At 42.1% G+C, this 17,057-nt stretch overlaps 1 protein-coding gene across 1 annotated transcript; it reads left to right on the top strand.

Moving 5' to 3' along the window:
* The first annotated feature begins 3,902 nt into the window (after positions 1–3,902).
* On the top strand, positions 3,903–15,201 carry LOC107385754 (amphoterin-induced protein 1). Its single transcript, XM_015959853.3, has 3 exons — positions 3,903–3,948; positions 11,155–11,465; positions 12,880–15,201. The coding sequence occupies exon 3, from the start codon at positions 12,938–12,940 to the stop codon at positions 14,456–14,458; it is 1,521 nt and encodes a 506-aa protein (XP_015815339.3). The 5' UTR covers positions 3,903–3,948; positions 11,155–11,465; positions 12,880–12,937; the 3' UTR covers positions 14,459–15,201.
* Positions 15,202–17,057: the final 1,856 nt, after the last annotated feature.

The following is a 17,057-nucleotide window of genomic DNA, read 5'->3' as shown; positions in this document are numbered from 1 at the left end:
ATATATTGCCATATCGATATTTTCTTACATCCCTATACCATACCATACCAAGTTTATTTGTATAGCACATTTAAACACGGTATGAGAGCCGACCAAAGTGCTGAACAAAAACACATAAAAACAACAATCAAAAATAAAAACTAAATCCATTAAAATCGAGTAATTCAAATCGAAAAGAAAAGGAGAAAGAGAAGAAGTTAGACTGAATTAAAAGCCAAAGAATAAAAGTGAGTTTTAAACGAGACTTAAAAAGGGAAAGAGAGGAAGAGAATCTGATCAGGAGGGGCAAGTGGTTCCAGAGCTTCGGCGCACAAACTGAAAAGGTGCGCTCCCTGTGGGATTTACAGCAGGAGCTAGGGACATGTAGGAGGTTCTGGTCGGCTGATCGGAGGGATCTTGTAGGGACATAAGGGTGAATGAGCTCAGACAAGTAGCCAGGTGCTAAGTTATTGAGGGATTTAAACACAAAAACCAGGATCTTAAACTCTATCCGGAGATGGGTGGGGAACCAATGGAGATTTTCTAAAACCAGTGTGATGTGTTCTTGCTGCCTGGTGCCGGTCAAGAATCAAGCTGCTGCGTTCTGCACAAGCTGAAGGCGAGCAAGAGTGGAGGAGGAGATACCATACAGTACTGAGTTAGAGTAGTCGAGACGGGAAGTAGTGAAGGCACGGACAAAGACGACGCCTTTTTAAAATGGGCTTAACTTTAGAGAGACGCCTCAGGTGGTAAAAACAGGTCTTAACTACCTGGTTGACATGAATGTCCATTTTTAGTTTAGCATCCATCACAACCCCTAAGTTTGTGACATGGGTTTTCAGCCCACTTGTGATAAAAGGAAGGGTCAGTTGGGGACTTTGAGAAGTCTTAGGGTTGAAAATGATGGCCTCTGTCTTGGCATCGTTCAGCAAAAGAAAGTTTTCTGACAGCCAGCTCTTCACATCATTGCAGCATTCAACAAGAGGCTGTAAGGAGTCACCATAGCAACCGTTCTTTGTATCTGAGAAAGTTGTGAAATCTGGGTGTAAAAAGAATGTGTCGTTTGTTATAAACTAGAGATTTGTTTATTTATAAACAGCATCAGACGCAATCTGTCGTGCCAAGTCTACGCACCCTTGGTGTGGAGGTTCTCGTTCGATCCGGGTGTCGTGCGGGTCACTGCCGGTGGAGTGAACCTCTGATATCAGGAACCCGTAGATAGCACCAATAAGACCCGTCCAGTCTGAGATCCCTCTAGGTGAAGGTAGGAAACTGGAATTCTTTGCCTCTAAGTTTGATGTTTGCTTTGCTCTTAGGTTAGCCGGTTGTCTGTATCAGCCACAGAGTTGCAGAGTGGCTTTGACAGGAGGTCAAAGGAGAAGATGGTTTCAAAAGAGATGCTTCTTTCCCGATTTGGCCGAATCGGGGTCAGTTGGAAACTGAATTAATCGGGAAGTAAATCTTGTTTTATTAAGCTACTTTGTTATGATTTCTGGCGTATTCTGGCAAATCATAATGTGCCATGTCTGGAAGGCTTTACCAAAACATTCCTCAGAAAGCCACGCCTTCATGCAGATACAAAAATGTTTTTAACCTTAATATGTATCTTATTGTAATGTGTATGATTAACTTGTTAAATCAAACATATAGTGATTTGGGATATAAACGGATCATTGTAAGAATATTCAAATCAAATTAATTGATTTAAGCACAGGTTATTCAAACATTTGATTTAAACATCGTGTTCATTCATCACATATGATTATTTAACTTACAACTGTAACATCGTGGAGTCTTCACTTATTCAGAGTGAAGAATGTTGTCGTCTGGCATTCACACAGTGAGTGCAGGAACCTTGGGTGAGAATGTTGGTTTGAAGGTTTTGTCTTCATGGAAGGTCAACACGCGCTGAGCAGAACCTTCTGGATTTAGAAGGCCAAATAGAAAGTGGATTTATTTCTGGAGATGAAAGGTTGTCAAGTTGACCAATATATAGGAGAAATTTGACCCTTTTGGATGTTACAATAGCACTGACTAAAATGTATTAACAGATGTTTAAATATAGCTAAAAAAATAGCTTTAAAGAGCAAGTCACCCCCCAAATTAACTTTTTTTTTGCTTATGAAGTATATAAATGAGTGTCCAATAGTGCTGTAGACACATGTGGTCAATAATTTGGCACTTTAGTGCATCTTTGTTAAATTTAAATATTCTGCCTAAAACTGTCAGTGTTGTACCGTCTTCAGGTAAAAACTCTGCACTGCGTTTGAATTTAAATCTGCCATCACTACTGGCTAAGAGGTACACTATGATGTTAGCTGGTACATTATGACATCACAATGTACATGTGTATTTGTTAGCGGCTCCGCCCTCTCAGTCTGCCATGCAACACCTCCTTGTGGTGCGTTTTTCAAACAGGAAGTGGGAGTGCACTCTGGTAGGGGGTGACTTGCTCTTTAAGCAGCTTTGCAGGTTTTTTATGGAATACTTGCACAGAATTTCCATAACAGAATGACACCAAAAGCGCCCATAATATTATCTCTATTTATGATTATAATTATATGAATGTTTCATAAGACTCCAGCTCTTTTTGAAACGTTTTTCTGTTTATTTTAAAGCTTTATAATAAAATGTAGTTTTTATTTTATTTTATGATGACAAATCTCTTCAAGTATGTTTGCAGTAGGAAAGCAAGATTTCTGAAATAAAAAAGAGTCAGAATCCTGATTTTTGTCTTAGAATTTTGAGGGGGAAAAAGAACTAGAAGTTCCTCCAGAGATGAGACATGGTCTTTTTTTTTCTTAAAGTTCCTGTAACAGTTGCAGCACTAAGCAAGTTTTTTTCTGGTGGACTGAGAGGGACGACTGTAATGGTTGCAGCCGCCTGGTTTTGATGAATCTGTAGCAGGTTGGTTGAACAGGAGTGTGTGAGTGTGGCCAGATGGTGGCAGTGTTTCCACTAAAATGTGTTCCAGGAACTGCCCATTTGACTCAAGCAGGGACATTAGTGCACGCACGCACGCACACACACACACGCACGCACGCACGCACGCACAAGGAGGAGAATAAGAAAGAACCTGAAATTGACTCAAACTATGATGGAAACCCATTATACGTCATGTTTTATTTATTCTACATTAAAAAACTTCATTAGATGAATAAGTTAAATGAAAAACTGATTTAAATCTTCAACACCACTATAGCATGGGGTGTCATGCAGAGAAAAATAGTGTGAACGGTGAGTCAGTAACATCTAAATGTTAATTAGATAGATTAAATGTTATTTTTGGTAAAAACTTAGGAAGAAGGCTATTTAGAGAAGAGCTTGAGGAAGCAAACACTGTTGTGCTCTTGAAGTCGATGCACTGATTCTGTTTATAGTTATAATTTTAATGTTTTTAGTTATTATTTTAAGCATGTTTTATAAATAATGAGACATTTTACAGATACAGACATCTTTTGCTGACTTTCATATATAAATATGGACAAGACATTTACTTGAAATAAAGTTTTTTACACTTTTCACACGCTAACATCAGTTAAAGTGACAGTGTGTATTTTCCCTGGCGATGGGAGGCAGTACACATAAATCACTGCAAGCAAGAATTATTTTGTGTTCAAATAAGACCTTACCAACAGATGGCTGGTAGGGTCAAAAATCCCTGGGAGTGCAACCTCCAGCAAAATGACAAGCACATCAGATTTGCTTTCATCACTGGCAACAAGTGAAGAGGTAAATGTGTAAAGCAACAATGTTTATTAATGGTGAAAGTGTGTAACCATTTGTTACAAATCAGTAAATGCATTCTGTCCTCACAGAATTCCGTAGAAGGAAACATGGCATCCAGCGGGGGCAGCCATAGATATGTATATAAACACTGGCGAAAGCGGGAGTAGAGGGCGTAGCTAAACGGCGGCCATCTTACCTCAGACAACAGACCCCTCCACTCTCACTGGTAGCAGCTGAAAGGTGAGTGATCAGCTTGAACAAAACACTCTTAACTCGATGAAATATTAACGGATTTACAAGCGGGTTGCCTTGTTATAACCCATAGAACAGTGGTTCCCAACCTTTTTCCCAAGGGACCCCTGTTTTACCAGTAAAATTTTTGACGACCCCCTCCTATTCTCTCTTCCAGTACAAACATTATTAATAAATGATAAAATTGTTCAAGCACATTTTAATATGCTTTGATTCAATAGATAACAGTAATAGTAGGCTCCAGTACAGAACAAAGTCATTAACAAAACCAAACAGAGCATAATGTGCTTGACAGTTTGTATTACTTTTCTGAACACATTGTTTCTTGTAAACACTGATAAATCAATCATTCCTTTCAATAAATGTTTGACACATAAAAATACACTGAGCAAAATGTACTTAAATGTGTATATTACTGTTTATACTAGATTATTTACTGTAAACGCTGTGATTAATCAATCAGTCCTATCTTTAATGAACTTTTGACACTTGAAAATAAAACAGTGAGCTGAGCAAAATGTTCTTAAAAGTGTGTTACTTTGTCTCTACTAATTATTTCCTGTCTTAATTTCAGTAAACGTTTCACTCAAGAAAAAAATGTGAGCAAAATGTAGGCTATAAACAAGTAATAAATGAAGTTTTAACCCCTTAAAGTGGAGAGGTCCTGGCGACCCACTGAGAGGCTTTGGCGCCCCCTTGTGGGGGTCGGGACCCCCAGATTAGGAACCACTGCCTTAAGCCGGGCGTACACTGTGCGACTTTTTCACTTTTTTGAGCCGATTTTCCAGTCGTGCGAGAATCCACGAGATTGGGGCGAGTTTTGCGCCGAGCGGTCGTGTAGTGTACAGGGGGTTACGAGAGGCGATTAACACCACGTGACCAGCCGCCGATCAGCAGTCGTGAGGTCGCACGGACTTCTGGTGTGTTTAATATTTCGCTCGTCCCTCGTGAGGGTATCGCACTGTTGAAGCGGCGCTGCGAGCAGCTACGATCCAAAATGTATCAGAACCGCTCACGGCGCATGCGCTCGCAATCCTGCATCAACACCGCTCACCCGCTATTTCCCTAATAACACACGCTGTTCGTTTTTGTTTCTACATGTTTTTTTACTCACAAAGATTGTCAAGAAAGCGTGTTTGTCGTGTTCATGTCAAATTAAACTGATCACAAAACACAGATTTACTCTCTTTATTTCGTTTTCCTCATCCAACCCCCATAAATCCCTGTATGTCCTCCTGCTGCACTCCCGAAGGACAACAGGCAAAACAAGACAAAAAAGTCTGACGTGTTGTGTAAAAACTGCTATTTTTAGCACATTTTTAGGGCCGACGTGTTGCTACCAGACGTACAGTGTGAGCAGTCAGGTCGCATGGGAGAACTGGGTCATACAGTGTGAGCACACAACTCGTGAGATCTGCTCTGCGAGGAAGTCGTACAGTTTGAGCTGAAGCTGAACGCTGTGAGTGAAAAAGTCGCACAGTGTACGCCCAGCTTAAGAACACATGGGCTTGAGACAACATACTTGCACGTGTTGAAAGTTACGCCTTTGCTTTTGAAAGGGACTTAATTGTGAACCATGTGTCCCGCCTAGGCTATCAGCATGTTATTCAGGTTGAGACCACAATCGATATATTATGTGGTTCTACAAAACCAATAACGATTTCACGACAGCCCAATTGTTGTGTAAATGGCTGTTTGTGGATGTTCTTGTATTTATTAGCTGTTTAACTTGGATAGATAGATAGATAGATAGATAGATAGATAGATAGATAGATAGATAGATAGATAGATGATAGATAGATAGATAGATAGATAGATAGATAGATAGATAGATAGATAGATAGATAGATAGATAGATAGATAGATAGATAGATAGATAGATGATAGATAGATAGATAGATAGATAGATAGATAGATAGATAGATAGATAGATAGATAGATAGATAGATAGATAGATAGATAGATAGATAGATTGATAGATGATAGATAGATGATAGATGATAGATAGATAGATAGATAGATAGATAGATAGATAGATAGATAGATAGATAGATAGATAGATAGATAGATAGATAGATAGATAGATGATAGATAGATAGATAGATAGATAGATAGATAGATAGATAGATAGATAGATAGATAGATAGATAGATAGATAGATAGATAGATAGATAGATAGATAGATAGATAGATAGATAGATAGATGATAGATTGATAGATAGATGATAGATGATAGATAGATAGATAGATAGATAGATAGATAGATAGATAGATAGATAGATAGATAGATAGATAGATAGATAGATAGATAGATAGATAGATAGATAGATAGATAGATAGATAGATAGATAGATGATAGATAGATAGATAGATCTATATAATATAATAATAGGCTATGTATACTTTAAGTTTCTGTAGCTCACAATACATGTGTTATCTATGAAAGATTAAATGCTTTGTGGAGTGAAATAACAGGAATTTCGGTGCCAAACCCATCATATTTCATAGACACTTCTCTGGCGTTTATAACAAATCAAACCTTTTGAAAATCGGTTGAAAATTGAGCAAGTTAGAGTTATTTAAACAGTACATGCACCTTACACCCCAATGTCAAGAAAGGGGGCAGCTGTCTGAGGTAAGATGGCCGCCACGTTGCTACGTTGCATCCCATTGGCGAACAGCGGGGATGAGTCATCTACTGTTTATATACATATCTATGCGGGCAGCAGCCAAGCAGGGAGGCCCAGACTACCCCTCCCGAGCGTCTTGGGCTAGCTCCTCCAGGGAATCCCAAAGCATTCCCTGGCCGTACGAGAGAGATAGTCCATCCAATATGTCCTGGGTCTCCCTTTAGGTCTTCTCCTGCTTGGACGTGCCCAAAAAACCTCACCAGGGAGGTGTCCAGGAGGTATCTTAACCAGATGCCTGAGCCATTTCAACTGGCTCCTCTCCATGGGCGTCGCACCTGTGGGGGACGTGGAACTCACTCCCTCCTGACCTCTGTAACATTGACTCCCTCACTCTCTTTAAAAGCAGACTCAAAACCCACCTGTTCCGTCTAGCCTTCCAATAATTACTCTCTTTGCTCCAATCTGGCTGTTTTATGCTCTTCCATCTTTTATTGTTGTGTATTTTATCTCTGTCTGTAAAGTGTCCTTGAGTGTTTAGAGAGGCGCTGTTGAAATAAAATGTATTATTATTATTTTCTTATTGAGATCGTTCAGCACCCACACTTTTCCAGCCGTTTTGCTCACCTCCACACCAGTCTGGTTTCTCTACGTCACACTCACTCTGTTGGCCTCATCTCCTTCTTCCCCTCCTTCTCCTGTTTCTCCTTGAAACCCGACATCCGCTGTCGGGTTTCAAGGAGAAACAGGAGGGGGAGGGAAGAACTCGACGGGAGGGATGAGCTGTCGAGCTCTTCCATCCCTCCCTCTCCTACTGCTCTAACACAACCGGCTTTCAATCAATCGATTTGCATCCTGCCATAAATCCCGCCTGTTTGGTCATTGTCCAACATTCGGCTTGTTGTTAACATTCAGTGACAAATAAAGTTTGTTGAAACCCGAGTACACCTGTGCGCTGGTGGACTGGGCTGGAACTACAGTTTATTCAGGAGAGTTTCTACCGGACCCCGCCGTTGGATAATTGAAGCCGTTCAGGTTAGTTAGGAAACCTCTGAGCCAATAGAATCGCTTGTTTTAGATTTTTTTGGCTAGTTTTTGGGGATTTGGTGTCGGATGGATGCAAGCTAAAACAGCCACGAATCAGCTTTGTGTGATGTTGTGAAGATGGATTACACAAAGGGATTGGGTTGTTTTTACCATAACATGGATTATGGTCATGAATCAACAAAGGTAAGACTGAATTTACGCTTTTCACGTCATGAAATGAGCTGTGGTTTGTTAGCTGCTGGCTCTGTGAATTTTGCACGTAGAGTGCATAAATACTGTTGGAAAGAGAAGAGCCTGGGCTTTAATTTAAACGGCGGATTCTGTGGATAGGATATTGGATTGTCGCTACTGTGTGTTTTCCTCTAAATGTGTATTTAGTGTCTTTTTACGTCCTTTTGATTTAACAGCTTCTTGTTGAAATTGGGTGTTGTTGATGGAGAAAACTTGGGTTCTGTTGTTTGGAAGACGAGTTCTTCCCGTTCTGCATGTGTGCCGTTTATACATTGGTGAATATTAAGCATGTTTTTGGAAGGACTTTGTTAATGTGAATTATGCGCTGACCCGTTACTGGATTGAGGTTGAGTTTCAATTTACAGCTCATGACATTCACAGACAGCATCCCCCTCACTTTTGAAAAGCTTGCAGCGCGCCTACTCCTCTCATTATGGAGAAGCAGCAGGTCTACTACGAGCCCCTCCCGCATGACTGAACTTCTCAGCCTATCTTTAAGTGAGAGCCCGACCACCCAACAGAAAAAAATCATTTTGGCCACTTGTATCCGCACTCTCATTCCTTTGGTCACTACCCAAATCTTGTGACAATAGGGTGAGGGTAGGAATGTAGATAAACCAGTAAATAGACAACAACAGACCGGTACAATGCCCACATCATTGCAGACGCAGCACAAATCTCCTGGTGACCTATGAATCTAGACCAACCGTAGTAGTAGTGAAAATGTTTGCTCTGCATATATCGGATGTCTTGCCAGGCTATTGATCTCCATCTACTTCCATTGTCCCTGAAAACAAGACCCAGAGATACTTAAACCCCTCCACTTGGGGCAGGACAACATTCCTGGCCTTTCTCTGACTCAAGACCATGGCCAGAAAAAGTTTTCTTCATTTAATCAATCAATCAATCAATCAATCAATCAAAGCTTTATTTATATAGCGCCTTCCGCAACCCTGTCAGGAAGCCCAAAGCGCTGAACATGGTACAGTTGTAAGTAATTATATTGAATAAATCAACAATAAAAGAAATTCAAATTACAAAATACAAATTACAAAATACAAAATGGAAATTACAAGATAGAAGAAACATTCCGGTAAAATACAAATGTGTGAAACACATTTGGATTGAGTGGATGGATTGAGTGTACCAATGAAAACTGTGGAATGGATTCAACATAATAGAGGGCCATAATCAAACATGTTCTGGAAACGCCAAGCGGAGGAGGTGTGTTTTTAGGTGATTCTTAAAGACTGGCAGAGAAGGGGACAGCCTAACTGAGGGTGGCAACTGGTTCCAGAGTGACGGTGCTAGGACTGAGAAAGCCCGGTCCCCACGGGTACGACACCTAGACCGAGGGACAGCGAGCAGGCCTTGGTCAGAGGAGCGCAGAGCGCGTGATGGGGAATGTCTGTTCAGGAGAGCGGCCAGATAGGGGGGACCACCACCCTGGAAGAAGTGATAAACAAAGACGAGTATTTTGAATTGTGAGCGATAGCAAATCGGAAGCCAGTGCAGGGAGGTCAGAACTGGGCTAATGTGGTCCCGTTTCCTGGTCCCAGTCAGGAACCTGGCAGCGCTGTTCTGCACAACCTGTAGGCGACGCAGTGATGACTGACACAACCCTGCATAGAGAGAGCTGCAGTAATCAAGCCGAGAAATAACAAAGGCATGCAGTACCCGCTCTAGGTGGGTCCCATTTAGCATAAATTAAGTTTAAACAGTTAGTTTGTGAATGACATGAAAATCAGAAAAAACACAGGAGAATTTTTCATTTAATTCAGACTAAAAACAATCTATAAACTAGGTGCAAAAGTCATGATGGATGTTTATGTTCATCTGCATCCTACAGTAGAAGATACGTGCCTGTTGCACATCATTAATACCAAGCATTGATAACTGGTGTGTTTATTTAGAGCCTTTAAAACATTTAATGCACATTTATTTATTGTCCTGCTTTGAATACCAACCGGCTCGGCTTCAGTAAACGGGGCTGAGCTCATTTAGCTAATGGACTGAGCTGGATCTTATCCCAACCCTCTGCCGCGGCTGCTCCAGAGCTGCACCTCATTTATAATTAACCGAGGAGGTGAACATCTCCAACAGGCTGTCGTACAAATCACCCATGCTATCTGATGCTTCCCTATTGTCAAACGGAAGTGACAGAGAGCTGTTGTGACAGCCGTGGAGCTAACATCACACCAGCTGAGAGACAGGAAAGAAATTGATCGCGACTTGTTTTTCTGTTATTTTCTATTTTCTGTTGACAGAAATGAATCATTTTCAGCTCAAGTTTAGGATTTCCACAAAGTATTTACAGTTTTTTTCTCCACAGGTTACAGAACTAATTAATTAATAATCATTATATATTTATTATATAATTATTATAAGGTGCTCTGACCATCTGCCATGATGATCAGAAATGCAGAAAGATCGTTTCTCCAACATAATACATCAAAATAAATATTAAAGAGCAAAACCTATTCATATTTTTTATGTTCACACTAAGAAATTATAAATTAAAGTAATATTTTTTAGTATTTTTGATTCATTCATTAATTTTTGTCCCCTGCACTTTTTACCATCCGAAAACAATATTACACTTTATTAAAGAGTAAGTCATCCCCAAATGTACTTTCTTTTGCTGATAAACTGTATAAACGAGTGTCTAATCGTGCTGTAGACACATGTAGTCAATAATTTGGCAATTTAGTGCATCTCAGTTAAAATTTAAATATTCTGCCTAAATCCTTCAGTGTTGTGCCGTCTTCAGGTAAAAACTCTGCACTGCATCTGAATTGAATCTGCCATCGCTATTGGCTAAGAGGTGCACTATGATGTTAGCGGGTACATTATGATGTCACAATGCCGTGTTTTGTGTGTGTGTGTGTGTGTGTGTGTGTGTGTGTGTGTGTGTGTGTGTTAGCAGCTCCGCCCTCTCACTCTGCCAGGAAACAGCATGTGTTGCATTTTTCAAACAGGAAGTGAGAGTGGCGTAGATTCTGGTAGGGGGTGACTTGCTCTTTGAATAGACACTGGTTGAAGCTTGTTTCCCATTAGAACCGTCCATAAGCTCATCTATTGGCTCTGCTGATACTTGCTGATGTGTGATTGGCCGTTCCTGCCACCTGGGTACTTGACAGTCATGCATTCCTGACATCGCATAAAAGACCCTCTTGGCTGTAGTTTTATACATATTTTTTGTAAATGTGCCCCCCCCCCCCCCCCCCCCCCCACTTCTAAAGTAAAAACTACGTCCATGCTGACTGGTGAACTGGGATTTGTTTGGCAGGACGATCCAACATGGTGTAGAGAGGACTTCTGCTGCAGCTCATCCATTCACAGCCCTCCACAGTTTACTCTGATCACACATGTGAATGAGCGGAGAGAGGAGGAGGAGGAGGAGAAGGAGGAGGAGATGTGACACACAAACTCTCCAGCTGTCTGCGCCCTTCACACACCAGCTGACTCCTCTCCTCGGAGGACTCAGCCGGACCGGTGGCTGGCTGACTGCAGATCAGCGTTGATCGTGTCTGCAGCTATGACGAACAGGATGAGGCGGACCTGATGACTGCTTAAGACTCCTAATGACACCGACCAGAGGTAAGGAGCAAGAGGAGCAGCACGAGGGCGGGACACTGATCCTCTGCTGCCGGGACAGATGCAGTCTGACGGCGCAGGGGCTTTGTGATGGGTCGCTGATCAGGATCACCTCTTAGATCTGTTTATTAGATGAATGGAGCTTTGTGTGTTGGTGACATTTCAGCAGCCTGCAGGACCTCTAGGCTGCCTGGCTCCTCCGCTGCACCGGAGCTGCAGAGCTGTCGTGCATGAGCACTTCTGCTGTTTCACTCTGCATCATTAAGGGGCTGACAGGGATTGGAATTCAAATTATAATAAAGGTCTTTAGACCTAAGCTCAACCATTTATAAGCACTGAACTCCAAAGCTACCTTCTCTCAACTCTGAAATTTAATGATAAACCCAAATCTCCAGAGTAAAATCTTTCTTCAGATCTGGAAAGCAGTTTTTGCTCCAAGCCCGTGGAACCAGAATCTGAAACAATCACTCAGCAGAAGCAAGATGCTGGTCTTGATGAGACTATGGGGTTGTTTAGAAGCTAAAGGAGTCCCACAAGGCTCAATTTTAGGTCCAGTTTTGTTCTTAGTTTTTAGCAAGGACAAACGCACACATATGACACTATATTCTATCAAGATGGCCCAACTTTGAGCCCAGCTGTTGAGGAGCATCACACTGCCTTTCACAGTATAGCCTAAAGTTGGTGCTGAAATCAATAAAGACAAACTGATGGTGTTTCTCAGAACCCATTCCCAGATCTAAGATAAAACTGCCATTTCTACCCCATACAGAGAGAGTTTCATCCACATACATTTGGGTTTATGCCTGGATGGGTTGAACTAGCCTTTAAGGCAGAAACCTGGAGTTTATTCATCCACTGGCGCCATCTAGAGGCTGAAAAAAGGTATTGCACCTTCATCCGTTCTCAACAGCTCTGTATTTACGGACAAAAGCCACGCCTCCCGTGCATGAAAGCGCACCACTAGCCAGCCAACAGAGCTAAAACATGTTTTACAATCTTTACTCTCATGTTCACGCTCCGTCTGTACAGAAGCGAGCGCTTTTTGCCTTTTGGCTAATGCCGAGCAGCGGTCAACTCAAATTACGTGGGGCTCTAACAGACAAGAAACGGGATTAGCAACAAAAAAAAGCCCTACGATATATCACAGAACAGAGTAAGACATTCACTTTTATTAAAAATCATACATAATTCCTGAAAGGGGGAAACTGCACTTATCAAATTAAGTCAAGTTTGACATTGTCAGTTACAAATGAAGTGTTTCCATGTTTACATGCACGCTGCCTCCTGCACATACTTAAATTTTGCTACATTTCACATCATCTCGACCAGGCGTCCCTTCCAAAAGAGAAGGCCTTTTCTTGTTGGATAAAAATCAGAAACTGAACTAAAACGTTGATGATTCATGTTGTGTCCTCAGAGTTTCAGGACTCCACTGTGGACACCACCTACAGCATCCTGAGGTCTATAATCTCACCATGATGGGAGCCTTAACCTGCACCGTGGCTTCAGCAGCTTCGGGAAGAAGCTTCATCGTAGTTCTGCATCTGACTCTATTGTTAGTAGCAGTGAGGAGCCAGAGGCAGTTGAAACGATCCGCTCTGGACTGCACCAGGAATTGTGTGTGTGCCAGTAACATCATCAGCTGCTCCGATGGGAATCTAATCCAAGTCCCTGCGCCTCTTCCACAGCACACAGCCGTCCTGGACCTCAGCTTTAACTCCATCACTCAGCTTCGTGCAGGTTGGACCACTGTTGACCTCAGCAGTCTGCAGAGCCTGATCCTCAGTAACAATGGCCTCACTTTCCTCTCCACCGAGGCATTTATTCATGTGACAAAGCTTCGTTACCTGGACCTTTCCTTCAACGGCCTTCGTCAGCTGGATGAGTTGACGTTTGAGCCGCTGGAGCACCTCGAGGTGCTGCTGCTTCTGAAAAACAACATCTCCCAGATTGATCGCTCTGCCTTTTCCAGCCTCAGCTCTCTGCAGAAGCTCTACATGAGCAACAATCTGATCTCTCGCTTCCCCGTGGAGGTGTTGAAGGAGCGCAGCAGACTGGAAACGTTTCAACTGCTTGACGTTTCCTCCAATAGGATCAAAACCCTGCCGCTGAAGGAGCTCCAGGCTCTGCGTGCCTGGACCAATAAAGGCGTGTACTTCCACAGCAACCCCCTGACCTGCAGCTGTGCCTTGTATGACCTGCTGGCACAGTGGCAAATCAAGGAGCTCAACTCTGTCGTCCACTTTAATGGCAGCCACACATGTGTGGTTCCAGGTGGTCCACAGAAACAAACAATGCCCATCCTGGACCTGGACAAGGCCTACCTGAACTGCACCGAGGTGAAGGCCCTTAAAGAGGAGGCCTATCTGCACCAGTTCTTGCTGCTTGACTGTGACACCAGACTGAAGAGCATGGTGAAAAGGTGGGTGCTGCCAGAAAACGCTTCACCGTCTTTAGCTAATAAGACTGTGGTGGTCAGTGAGGACTATCTCCGCATCGGACCTCTGAAGGCGGAGGACTCGGGCGTGTACACCTGCTACGCCACAGGTGACTCCCTGAATGAGACGCTCCACATAACTGTGGTGGTGTTCAACTACACCATGCGTGGAGGGCTGGAGAGTCTAAAAACAGCCTACACCACCCTTGTAGCATGCTTGATCAGCTTAGTTATGGTCCTTGTCTACCTCTACGTCGCACCCTGCTGCTGCTCCTACTGCCCGGATCAGGACACGGAGAAAGATGGCGACCCCAGAGGGAGCCTCCACTCCTCCACCGTCAGCCTCACTCAGGGAGAGGAGGAGACGGAGCAGCAGAGGGCGGAGGGCATCCCTTACATTCATACAGCCCTGCTGGAGCATAAGGGTCAGCTGGAGCAGAACGGGAGGCTGAATCCAATAGGCGAGGAGGACGAGGAGTGGCAGGACAACAGGAAGAGACGGAGGTCTGATGCAGAGTCCATCAGCTCTGTTTACTCCGATACGCCCATGGTGATTTAAGAGCAGCAGCAAAAACCTTATGCTGTGAACAAATTGAAGTTATTAAAGAAACCTATGGCTCTCTTAGTGTTAGCACTACAGCAAGAGGAGATAAATAGCTTCATAAATATCTAAAATGGTGGCTCTAATAGGGCTTTTATCTTTTTTCGTCCGTTTCCGATGAAGCTACTTAAAAATGCTTTTAGCACCACAAAGAAGTGCTGAGTATTGAGAGTCAAACCACAGAAAAACGCATTTAATTAGATTCTTTGGTGTCATTTAGTAATGATTGAAACTGGAGTTTGATGGGAAGGATCAGGATGCTGAGGAGACTAACACAAACGTCACAGATGCTGGACTGAATCTGCACCCATTTATGCAAAACTCAAATGGAAGATGTTCCAATGTTTATGCAGAACCTTTATATCTTGTTTGCCACGAGAAATAATGCTGTGATGTAACTCTTATGCAACTTAATCAATGTCATGTTTGTTACAGAGTGTGTGTGTTCTAAGTGTTAGTTTCAGTACCGATGTCGGTGCTGTTGCCTTTTTGCAGGAGTTATAATTAACTGTTGGAGCTATTTTAGCATCATTTTGCACAATAATTGCAGAACTGTTAATTGACACTAGAGTGCTTTTAATTATTTTATTTTAGATCATTTTTATACCAAACGAGCTTTGTTTATAGAACATCCACACAACCAAAGTGCTCAAGCCCTGTATTTAAAATAATGAAGAAAAAAAACCACTTATATATATATATATATATATATATATATATATATATATATATATATATATATCCATCCATTTTCTGAACCCGCTTGTCCATGTAGGGTTGCGGGAGGGGGGCTGGTGCCTATCTCCAGCGGTCAACGGGCAATCAGGCGGGGTACACCCTGGACAGAGTGACAGTCCATCGCAGGGCAACACAGAGACGCACAGGACAAACAATCACACACACACACACACACACACTCACACCTAAGGACAATTTAGACAGACCAATTAACCTAACAGTCATGTTTTTGGACGGTGGGAGGAAGCCGGAGTTCCCGGAGAGAACCCACGCATGCACAGGGAGAACATGCAAACTCCATGCAGAAAGATCCCAGGCCGGGAAGCGAACCCAGGACCTTCTCGCTGCAAGGCAACAGCTCTAACCACTGAGCCACTGCGCAGCCCTGTACATATATATATATATATATATATATATATATATATATATATATATATATATATATATATATATATGTACAGAGTGTGTGTATATATATATATATATACACATTTCTGTGAAATCAAACTGTCCACTTGGGAAGCAACAGTCAAGAAGTAAAACTTAAAAATAAATGGAAAATAGTTTAAAATGAAAAAATAAAGACTAATTATAAATATATATTTTTAGAATACTTTACTTGTTGTTTTTGAAAATGATCAGTCACTGAGTTTTTCATGCAGGCTGAACATGAAAAAAATCTCCTACACCGATCTCCTGCATTAGCTTCTGATAGAAACTCTGGGATTAGAAAAGCCTGACAGATCTACATCACCCTTAACATTCATGGGCTCAACCATCTTGGCTCACAACAGGAAAGGCTGTTATTGGTTTAACATCCAGGGAACAGCAGAAAACATCTTGACAAATGGAAGCTAGTCACAGCAGAAGTCCTCCGGGCTTGTGTTATTTGATAAAACATCAACGCTGCAGAGCAAACGGAGTCAGTGGTAGAGTCTTGTTGCTGTTGGCCAATCAGAGGCGAGATGTCCAAACGTCCAAATCAGGAGACAATACTCAAAATCCTGTCGTCTGAAGCTACTTTCTCCTCCGGTAAAATACTTCGAGCTAAAACAGACGCACCGGAGCTTTTTTCCCCAGAGTACGACTTACCAGGCATTAATTCCTACATCCGCTTGTTATGCTAGTTCCTTCAATTGCCTCCACACATCCTCTGTAATCCCAGTCTAGCTGAACAAATATTCAAGATCCAGTCCCAACACTTTAACCAGCCTTTCCACTGCGGTTATTCCACCTCGCCAACAGGTTTTTGTCTAATCTGGCTTTGTTATTTCTCAACATTTAGCAGTTTCTTCTTATTACCAAGCGGGAAAACGAAGACGCACCTGCTGATGTTTGCTGAAAATAAGCAGTGATGATATACTTTATTTGTTAGACATAAAATAATTTCTGAAAAAGAAATTGACTGCATATATCCCTGATCTGTGGCTGTTCTCTACTGATGCTTACTATGATAAAATATATACTGACATCTGCAAATTTATCCTGAAATATTTATTCCTTCATGAGAAATTGCTAACAAAACCACACGGAAGCCATTATTCTGACTGTAAAAACTGTGAGTAGCTTAAGTGAAGCCTCATTTTCTCTTCTAAATGCACTTTGTGTGTGTTCACTGTGAGTTTCAGATGGATAACATACTGTAAATGCACATCATACCACGCTAGATGGTTTAAAGCGGCCTGGAAACATATGGGGGGAAACAACTGGGAGCAAGGACCATTTACTGAATGCTTTGGGGCTTCAGAGCCCAGCCTTGCTGCACAAATCATCCACTCCAGCCAACCAGGAGGCTCATAAACACGGCCAGAAATAGCTC

The sequence above is a fragment of the Nothobranchius furzeri genome, chromosome 3, assembly GCF_043380555.1.
Source record: "Nothobranchius furzeri strain GRZ-AD chromosome 3, NfurGRZ-RIMD1, whole genome shotgun sequence".
In the NCBI taxonomy this organism is placed as follows: Eukaryota; Metazoa; Chordata; class Actinopteri; order Cyprinodontiformes; family Nothobranchiidae; genus Nothobranchius; species Nothobranchius furzeri.
Note: the sequence above shows the minus strand (reverse complement) of the source record. Positions and strands in the feature narration are given on the sequence as shown.